The sequence below is a fragment of the Carassius auratus genome, unplaced genomic scaffold (genome assembly GCF_003368295.1).
Source record: "Carassius auratus strain Wakin unplaced genomic scaffold, ASM336829v1 scaf_tig00214501, whole genome shotgun sequence".
Lineage (NCBI taxonomy): Eukaryota > Metazoa > Chordata > Actinopteri > Cypriniformes > Cyprinidae > Carassius > Carassius auratus.
In genome coordinates, this window is record NW_020527681.1 from 110,169 (window position 1) to 120,947 (window position 10,779).

At 37.3% G+C, this 10,779-nt stretch overlaps 1 protein-coding gene across 2 annotated transcripts; it reads right to left on the bottom strand.

Moving 5' to 3' along the window:
- Window positions 1-1,078: 1,078 nt before the first annotated feature.
- LOC113092178 (striatin-interacting protein 1 homolog) lies at window positions 1,079-9,242 on the bottom strand. 2 transcript variants are annotated; one of them, XM_026257792.1, is made up of 21 exons: window positions 9,102-9,242; window positions 8,522-8,591; window positions 8,343-8,417; window positions 8,069-8,203; window positions 7,875-7,995; window positions 7,724-7,792; window positions 6,826-6,932; window positions 6,601-6,728; window positions 6,345-6,527; window positions 6,035-6,255; window positions 5,904-5,969; window positions 5,765-5,828; window positions 4,737-4,808; window positions 4,578-4,652; window positions 4,385-4,482; window positions 2,745-2,871; window positions 2,492-2,592; window positions 2,273-2,339; window positions 2,086-2,190; window positions 1,788-1,992; window positions 1,079-1,695 (listed from the first exon to the last, which is right to left on the bottom strand). In XM_026257792.1, exons 1-21 carry the CDS (start codon window positions 9,204-9,206, stop codon window positions 1,445-1,447), a joined length of 2,445 nt encoding a protein of 814 aa, XP_026113577.1. In that variant the 5' UTR covers window positions 9,207-9,242; the 3' UTR covers window positions 1,079-1,444. The 2 variants fall into 2 exon arrangements, with proteins under 2 accessions (XP_026113577.1, XP_026113578.1); XM_026257793.1 differs by having other exon boundaries at window positions 1,445-1,692; window positions 9,102-9,206.
- Between the last annotated feature and the right edge of the window lie 1,537 nt (window positions 9,243-10,779).

A 10,779-nucleotide genomic window follows, 5' to 3' on the forward strand; every position in this document is an offset into this window, starting at 1 on the left:
TAGTGTATGGGGATATACAGTATAGAATACCATTACGTCTATGGAGTGTCCCTGTAAACTACATATGCGTGTGTGTGAGAGAGAACTAAAAAGGCATTGGAACACGTTGCTAGAAACATCATACAGTGCTCGTTGTTCCTGTCAGACTTCAGCGAGTTTATCCTCCTGGTCAGTAGTCCACATTCGCCGTGGCGCTGCCGTCTTCGTCTTTCTTCTTCTGTGGTTTTCCTAGTTCGTGATTGGTTAACTTCAGATAAATCAACAAATCGGCTCGTTCAACAGCACACATGTCATGAATTCAAACCGATAGCTCACAAACTTTTTGTTTAAAAATGATCGGGAGGTCGGGAAGTGCTCGTAAGCCACATCATAATTCATCGCAAATGATACGAGCCGCGACCATACGAGCATACACGATTTCCACACGATTGAAAAAAATCGCATGCGAACTTGTACGACAGCAAAAATCACACCGTGTACGCCCACCTTAACAAGAGGGTCTTTTGCACCGTGAGAACCTTGTCATAGTATCAGAATTAATTGTGGAAATACCCACTTTTTGGCATTTTCGCACAGCTGGAACTGGGTGTGATTTTAGTACCGGACTACTGCTTCATTGGTGTTTATAAAACAATCTAATTGGTAGATAAATTTCTTACATGCTGCATGCCATTTTAGATGTCCATGTTTTCTCCTATGTTTGTTGAGGGAGGAAGCAAGATAAGACGTTGATTTTGAATTTATTCAAGTATTCCCCTCAAAGTCATATTTTCTTATCTTAGTTTTTTTTAGGTCTTGCCCCCTCAAGATTTATTTACCAAATGTTATTCTTGAGTGTTCTGTGAAATGCTGGAACAGGAGAGAAGATACCACAAACGTTTTAATGTGGTCAGCAAAATTAACTTCAACCTACACCTAAATGTAAAGACATTAATTTTATCGTAGAAAAAAGTATTGTGACCAAGCAAAAATTATTCCACTCGTTTTTTTCTTTTTTATGTAGAGGTGTTTTTTTATTGATTGGATTGGAGTGGGTTGGGTGTGGTTTACAAAATAAACTGGTTTGAATAATCAAAGGTAAAACAAAAAAAATGTAATGCTCAAAGTCAAACAATGAAAAACACACACAAAAAAACACTCCGGGATAATTACAGTCTTTCACAATAACCTCAGGTTTAATATTCTGTTACAGACAATTAAAAAAAAAAAGCAGCAAGAACAATAAAATAAACATAAAAATGACCTCTTAACACCTCCGACTATCAAAGTTCCCTTTCTAAGAATAAAAATTGCAGGTTTACTACAGACGCGCCATTATATTACACAGACACGCAGGAGATGGTCCCTGTTGCTGGACTCTAGTAAGCGTAGTGTAGTCGACAGAGTTTTAGCCTGGTTCATTTTCACAACCGCTGTAGTGAAGAAGTGCTGTAACACCATTCATTCACTGCAGGAGTTCTTCCCAGGAAATGGGTTTGGAAAAGACCTCCCGCTCCAGCCAAAGGTCATAGTTCATTTGGAAGTCTTCCGGAAGGTCGATCCGCTGTCCCAGCACGCTTTGCAGACAGTTGTCCACCGGGAGGAATTCGGGGTTGCTCTGGCTCTTATCGTAGCGTCGGCTGTTGAACCGTTCGATGCTAGCACGTAGGGCGCACTCTTCCGCCTGGAAATCCCACGGGCGAGCGTCCAGGTCTGCTGTCAGAGACAGAACTTGTTTAGTTCTGACACTACAAATGTTTCAAGTTTCAATCATTTATTATAAACCCCTAGGTTCGTCACCTACTCACCGTTTCCGTAAGCCCAGTCATCGTTGAGGCGATGGCGCACTTTCTGGTATATCGCCGACATGGTTTTCATGTTGCTCTTTCTCCATTGCCTTCCTAGATACTTTGTCTGGACTTTAAGCAGTTTGAGCACATAGAGTTGCATCATGGCCTGCTTGACCTTCAGCGCCCTCTTCAGGATCGGAGCTGATTTGAATACTACCAACATCTAGAAAAGCGTCAAATTTTAATAAACACTCTTTACGGGTATAACACTTGTTTTAAAGCAAAACCTGTTTGGTTTGTGTGTGTGGCGTCTCACCATGGTCCTGGAGTGCTTCCATTTGGTGAGTTTATTCAGGATACGCAATAGATTAATACAGGAGAATAAGTTCCTCCAGCAGAACTGATTGTTATCACCAGCTTCCTGTGACCAAAACACATCAAAGAGCTCAAAGACTCACTCACATGAGCATTAGACACATTCAGGTGCGTATTTTTGTTCTCACCAGACTCTCAGCAGTGAGTTCAGGAAGCTCATGAACAACGCAGTGAGGGAAATCCAGAGCCGAGATACTGTTGAAAGATATATGACAGATGTCATTACTCATAGCGCATCACATGAGGAGTTAACAGCGGTTAAAGGAAGTGCAATCTTCATACTCCAGGTCATTCTGACACATGAAAAGATCTTTTGAGGGTGAACAGAGGTTGACATGAAGGTTCACCTGTTCTTAGCAGTGATGTAGGACATGATGTTCTGGTTGAAGAACTTCAGGATCAGCGGGATGCAGTTGGCAAACACCAGATGCTGCGCCATGTACTCAAACTAGAGCAGGAAAGTTGTGTAAGTGTACGCACAAAATAAACTTTTCCTATAATTGTGAAGCACAAGCAGTTACTGCAAGTGTAAAATGTGGGGTACCGTTAGGGTAAGACAATTATCTGGACACACATCTTCAAAGTTGTTTGTCTGTGTACCTGATAGACGTGGTTGAGTTTGAAATGCTTCAGCAGCAGCAGCAGTATGGCTGAAATGGCTTTGACAATGATTTCTTTATGGCGATTCACATCTACGCCCAACTTCATGCTCTGGAGAACCGTAGTGCTAGAGAGAGGTAACAGACAGACTGTCAAACCATGCACACTTGAGGTATGCTCACATTAGCAAAGTTGCATCAAAATGTTGTGGGGCAAATAATATCCATTGTCTATTTTCATTAGCTTAATGTATGAAGCATTGCTCACACAGAAGTCAATTCCTATTGTAATTACTGGATTTCACCTGTGAAACTTTGTAGAGCAACAGCAAATGTGCCCACATCTTTAGTAAAGATACTATGAAAGTCTATTAAGGCTACGTCCACACGAAGCCAGAGCTTTCCCTATCTGAACTTTTTTTTCTCCCTTGTCTCAAGAAATGTCTGCATCCACACAAAACGATGTAGTAAACATGCCAGACCAGCATATGGCGCTGTAATTCTGCCACAGAGATACACTAAAAATGGAGAAGACATGGACTATGCTCATAAACTTTGCACGTGGTACACCAACAAACATGGAACATTGCATTTATTAATCTGCGTTAATGTTAGATAATAAAAAAACAATCCTTCAGTGTTTGTTCATGTTTTTGTTGCTGTTGTGTGACGTAGCATTGTTTGACTCGGGGCGAAACGTGGGCTGATGACGTCATCGTTTCAGAAAATACATGGATTCGATGTCCACATGAAAACGCGAAGACTGCATTTTCAGATTTTTCCACACTGGGACCCGGTTTAAAAAAATAGCGGTTTCATCTTCCGAAAACGCTGGATCCGTGTGGACAAAACACCTATCCGCTAAATTTTTTTTTTTGCATATTCACAGAAATGCGTCTCCGTGTGGACGGGGCTTAAAAGTGGTTAAAGTTCATTTTAAACTATTTATTGACATTTTAGTTTCTACTCTATCATTAAACCCTAAATCTCACGGATTCTACTGACATGACAGAATTTTGCTCATGAAATTTTTAAGAGCAATGGTAAATATGTGACCGCACCTTTAATAAAAAGACGCATCTATAAAAAAAAAAAGGTAAACATTTGAGAAAAAAAATAATACTTTGACTTCAAACAGGGTATTTAGTTAACTGAAACGTTTTCATAAAACATAAAAAAAAAAAAAATATATATATATATATATATAGAAACATTTAATTTCAGTTAGCTGCCAAGACAACATTTCTTTTACTTGTACTAAAATAAGTAAAACCGAAATAAAAAAAACTATATAGACTTATTTAAAAAACTTTACATGACAAAACCACAAGAAAATCACTAAAACTATTTAAAATAAAAATAAAACGTAAAATACGATAAAAAATGACACTAAAAGAGCCCTGAGACACACATACATATTCCAGAGAGAATGAGATGAATACTGATAACGCAGGGGATATTTTTACAGCATCTGAAGACATGAGCGCGCTGTTGCCATGACAACTGATGCGGATTGATGATGAGGTGAGCTTGTGTTTTGATTTGACTCTCCAAGATAATCACTCGGATCAGTGAGTCAGTTGTCTGACTGATACAGATCATTAGATTCAGGGAAAGCTATGCTGTTTAACAGTGTCTTACGGCATTTCCTCGGGCAGCACGTCCGCCAGGATGTTGATGGAGTCGGTCTTGGCTTTGGATGTGGGAGCAGCAGCCAACAGGATCTTCAGCAGAGCAATCTGAACACACACACACACACACATGCACACGAAGCCTGTCAGTATGAGAATGGCTCAAATGCATTGGGACTGATGTGTAAGGGACAGTATCTCACCATATACTGTGGTAAACTGGGTAAAATACCCTGGTATAAGAGCTCTATGGCACACAACTCCAGCTCTTCCTCACCCTAAACACACAAACACAGACAGTGTGTGTTATAAGCTCATCATCAGACGTCATACTGAAGCTCTGTCGGTGTAAAGTGACTCACGCCGGAGAGAGGGGTCTTCTGATACTCCTCTTCTTTAGCGATCTGGACCTCAGCGATGGACACATACTTGTGCTGAAGTGAACACAAACTAAATGTTACGACATTAATGCATTTCATTACAGCAGTTAGCCACAGAACTCTATATAACATTCACTGGTAAAATGGTTTACTGTTTTTATAAAAGTGCCAACAGAAGTATAAAAGACAATGAAATAAAAGTTACAATAAATTATCAATAATAAACAAATTAATGTGTTTATAAAGTATTATAACTCAGCTATTAATATAATAATCAGTTTTAACTAATAAAAACATAGCATTGATTCATGACAAATGCAACACACACACACTGACTCAACTATATTTTATAATTATATAACTCAACTAAATTATTAATAGCTCATTAAAAACGCATAAGGTATATATTTGATAATTGTTTAATATTATCAATCTTGATAAATAGCTCTTCCAGCAACTAATATCATTCATTAGTCTTGCATTTTTAATAATATAAATTTGACATTGATTTATAACCAATAAAAATAAATTTGGTTGTTTATCTAAAAACTTGAAAGAAAATAAGGGGTTAGAAGTATATCATTATAAACTTATTTTAAAAATATTTTACATTTAATTTTCATTTTGCTGTTAATAATAACAACAACTTATTATTATTATTATTATTATTATAGAGGATTAAAAATGATTCTTAAAATTTTGGAATCAATGTTCAATTAATTAATTAATTAAAAAATAGGAATGTAAATAAATTACAAAATGCAAACAAGATTATATATTTAAAACTATTGTAATTAAATGTTGGAAAATCTAGTAAATGGAACCATAAAATAACAAACAGACAAATGTTTTATCAGTCAAACTGAATACTGGTCTAGCATAATCCAATCTGAATTAAGCCATTAATTTCATAATGAAGGATGTGGGGAGAAATCTGAAAGACCACATATTAAATATGCATGAGCAGGGGTGGGGTTATGTTAATCAGCCGTGACTGATATGTTAATTACCTGTTTGAGAGTTTTGATGCTTTCATGTATGGGTCTGGGCAAACCGACTACAGTATCCGTGTCACTGCAACACAAACGCACTCATGCATCACTGCGGCTCACAGGAAATAAACATAGACGCTTCATTAAACACACTCACTTTCCCAATGTGTAGCCGATGAATTTACTCCTGCTGGACTCCAGGAACTGCTCGATGTCCTTTTCCCTGTTAAAAAAGAAATAGAGTAAAAACGTATATTTAATAAGTAAACCATATCCAACAGTTCCTACCTGACTTTCGGAGCCCAGGGTAGACCCTTGGGGAAGCAGACCCTCTCAGTGGGGGGATGCGGGATGGGTGGCGGCATGACCTCATCACGCTCTATTGGGAAAGGCTCCGCCTCCATAGAGTTGTCGTTATCATCGTTTTCCTCTTCTTCTTCACGGGTGTCATCGGCTTTATACGGGTCCTTCTCGTTAAATGCATCCAGATTGTCTTGCTTTATCAGAGCCTGAGGAAACGATGTCAAAGGTTTATAATTTTCTCTTTATCATTTTACGTTCCCTAGTTTTATGTTTGTCAAAGTTTGGGTTCGGGCACCTTGTGGTCTCTCCGAGCGCGTCTCTGTTGTTGCTCGATGAGGTCGGAGGCGGACGCCGGAGGGGACGCGGCTCTCATGCTCCGCACCACACAGAGGCTGTCCTCGGGCAGCGGAGGGAGACCCAGTTCTGCCCGTTTACTGACTTTACTGCACTGCAGCTGCTCGAACCCTCCCAGAGTGAACTGGGTTGAGACAGGAAACATTCAGACAACAATCCCCCGGTCTGAATCGGTTCAGAACCGGACGCTAACTCACCAGGATGGTCTTCCAGAGCAGCAGCAGGACTTTCTTCATGGGGAAATGGGGCGCGTGGCCGCTGCAGAACTTGGTGACCATCCCGAACAGCATGACGGAGACGGGCTCATGGTTATAGAGAGGAGAACCTGCCAGGAAACATCCGAAACAGTTGTAGTCTTCCATACTCAACGCATATCTTCAAATAAATCATCCAGTTTTAGATCAATTGAAACGCATGCAGACCCAGTTCAGACTTGAAGGTTTCTCTGATGGTTCTCCACTCTGGACTGTCTGTGGGTTCTTCACTCTGGATGGTCTCCACCATCAGATACATGATGTTCAGCAGCACCCTGAAAACACGAACGCACAGAGTTATGGAAAACTGGGAGTGCTCTTAAAAATTAAATAAACCAATGATCAGTTTTAAAAAAGTACAACTTAAGTAGATAAATTACAAATGACAAATGAGTACATATATATATATATATATTTTTTTTAAATGTAGTTAACTGTAACAAAGCACTTTACACATTGACAAAAATAGTTTAGTTAAATGAAACGGTAAAATAATAAATAATCTGACAATTTTTTACATTTGATTTAATTGTGGTTTAAAAAGAGCAATAATTTTTCAAGTTGTCAAATAGGGTGGTTAAATGTAACAATATAACAAAATGACAAATAGACATTTAAAAGTTTTTTTAAACAATATACAATAATAAATCACTTTTCAAATGAACAAATAATATAGTTAAATTGAACAGTAAAAAAATAAAAAAAGCTTCTAATAAAAAGTCTACTAACAATAGAAAAATAGAGATTTAAAATATTGTAATTCTTGTTCAAAAATGTAGTTAATTATAACAATGTAGCTAAACGTAAAAATAAAATAATAAATTAGTTTTTAAATCAAAATAAATTCTACAATAACACAATATATTAATTAACTTTAAATAATCATTTAAAATATTCGTTTAATGTAACGAAAAATTTTACATTAGTCACTTTTTCTACATGCTAAATCAGCTAAATTAAAAATGCCTCTTTACAAATTTGGAAATGAACGCTCTCTGCCTTATTAGTCAACAACTAGTGAGTGTGTGTGTGTGTGTGTGTTTGTGTATAAAGTGTACTGCTGTACCTGAGGTCAGTGCTGTCAGCCAGTGAAATGGCAGGTTTCCTGACCGCACTGCTGCATGCAGCACTGTTACTGCGAGACATTGAACACAGAGTTGAGATATTTAAGCTTACAGATGTGTATTATGAATATGAGCGCGTGCGGGTCATCTCACTCGATCTCCATGTTGAGCAGCTCCAGCAGTGCAGTGAACGCTCCCACATCCAGCAACAGGAAGCTGTTATACCTCATCCAGTGCTGCACCTCCACTTCTGAAGAACACTCGCCGAACGTCCCTGAAAACAGACAAACCGGATCTAATGTACACGGTGTCTTCATGTCAATTAACACATGAATAAAGATTCTTACCTTGAGCCATGTACAGGATGGCTCTGGCGACTTTTAGGCGGTGCTCTCGGCCGATCACGTCCAGTCCGTCCAGCAGACGCATGGCATGAGCTCTGTGCTGAACCGAATCCAGTTTGGTCCATTTCTGATCGGGCACTGCAGGAACACATGTATATGATCTTTTTATGACATTCTGATCATCTTAAATGCACGAAAACACCATTTTCATGATGAAACCCGCCGTTTTGTGTTACTATAAAACAGTCAAGTGAAAAATAAAGAGCTCAGCACTTACTATGAGTGTGGAAGTCTTCTTCGAAGCACTTTCTGTTGAGCAGAAACTCTGGTCCCTCTGTGTAGCTGTACAACTCTACAAACAACATTTAATAGAAGACAACAAAATACTATTGCTTGCAGTTTGTTAATGAATGTTAAAAGCTTTGTGATATTATTTCAGAATTATATTTTATTCACCTGATAGTTCAACAGCCCAATTATCGGCATCTGAATATTCAAACTCCAGATCAGGAGCTTCTGATAAACCCTGAGACACAAACGCAACACATTTGTCTTTATCAGTGAATAACTGTATTAAATGACCATTTGTATAGTTATTTTGGTGTGTTGACTAGCATATTAAAACACACGTGAAGTAACCGGTTAACATTATTGTAATTGTGGTGTGCTATTAAACGTTACATTTAAAGTTCATATATGAAACGTTCTTAAGTAATAATCACAATCAACAGGAGAAGAGATTCACTTCACAATGAATCATTTATGGCGATGTTTTTTACAGGAATCAATCATTAAGTGGTTTTGTGAATATTCACTAGTAACTGTTTCTTTGGTTATGAGTTTCAATCACTAAACGTTCAGGAATAATCTGGAGTAATGATGCTGTTTTCATATTTGTTGCTTGTTTAATCCGCGTCGCTCGATTAATGATTTTCTTCATGTTGCTGATGTTTAGGCTAACACTGGCTGTCAAAACAGACTGCAAAACTGCCAACATACATTCAAACGGATTCACACAGCTTCGTCGGACTCTTACCTCGGAGTCTTTCCTCTGGTTTCTGGTGAACTCGCCGCGCGTTTTATTCGGCAACATTTGGTTTTGTTTCTGTTTGTTGTTAGCGCTTAAACCGACACCCTCCATCTTCACTCCACTTCCGGTGTTCTGAACTATGCGGCGTCTGCGTAATGTGGGCGTAGTCACTGGGCGGAGTTAACATGAATATTCATGAGTTTCCGGTTTCGTGTTAAAGCGACTCTGAAAATATTACGGTTTTCACCAGGTCACAAAAACTTTTCAACAAGGTGATTACATTTAAGTTTCGAACGAAGTTTGGGCAAGCTTAGAATAAAATTGTTCGCTTTGTGCACAAAATGCTGTTAACTGCCACTGGGCCCCTCGGTTGGCCCCCTACGTTTACATTACTATATTAAAATTAAATATTAATCTAATAATGACAAACTATATATCGTTGGAAAGGTCTATGACTCTTAAATATATATTTTACCAATCTTTTTTGTTAAAAATTATGTAGTTAAAATAATAGATTCAATTATGGCAAGAGTGCAAATCAAGAACCTACATCATAACAGGAGTTCTGAGTTTTGTCAAAAAAGTCTTCTTTGTTTAGAAATCATCAGAAATTATATATCACTTGAAAACTTAAAATCTCTAAATCCATCCTTTGAAACTCATTTTAAATTCAAACATTGCATTACCATGAAAATGATATATCAAAAACATGTTAAAAAATGTTTTCAGTCGTGAATTATAAAAATGTAGGTTTGGATCATGCACTTTCAAGTCTATGTTCAAAAATGTGAGTGACAGTTAACAGGTTAAATGGTTTCCCATGTTATATGTTTATTCAACGATTGCCAGAGTTAAACTATCATTAGAATACGCTACAAGTTAATGGACCAACAGCTGATAAATATTGTCTAATATTCATCTGTTTTGCTGTTAAAAGCATGTTGTTTAAAGTGTGTAGCCTATATATGGTGGCACAATAAAACTTAATCACTGTATTTTAAGTCTATAAGGTAAGAGATAAGGAACAATATAAAGACTCTTAAAAAGTAACAACTCTTAAACTTTTTTTTGTCCTTAAAAAAAGTTGTCACATGGAAGTGCATGACAGCCTTCCTACAATCAGATTGCTTGTGTTGATCAGTAACCCTAGCATTCACCTGTCTTTTTTTTATATAGGCCTATATATAAACATGAGCATGTATTTTATATTTATACAGGTGTGTTGTAAATGTCATCTATGTAATGTCTTCACCACATCTGTTAATAACAGAATCAGTTGCTGTTTTTGTTCGGCGAAAAGAATCTACTTTTATCTTTGAAATGAAAATATACAAATTACTTTATGGTTTGATTTAAACATTTTAATTGGTATAGGTTTGAAGAATATAGGGAAAACAATGTTAAAGTACTGCACGGTTGCTGATTTCTCAACTTGACCAGTCAAAAGGATTTTCATTTGAATCTCCAATTCATCTCAAAGTGCACCACGATGCAGTGCAAACAATACATGGTTAAATACATTTTTCATCTTGCCTTTTTTTCCTTTTCTTTTTATTATTATTATTATTTTTTTTTGAACTATATAATAAATTTTGTCCACTAAATGTACCATTTTGGGCTAAAAAAAATAATTTAACTAATATTTTTTTGAATGATTGAGCAAACGATTAGGAATGGCACCGAA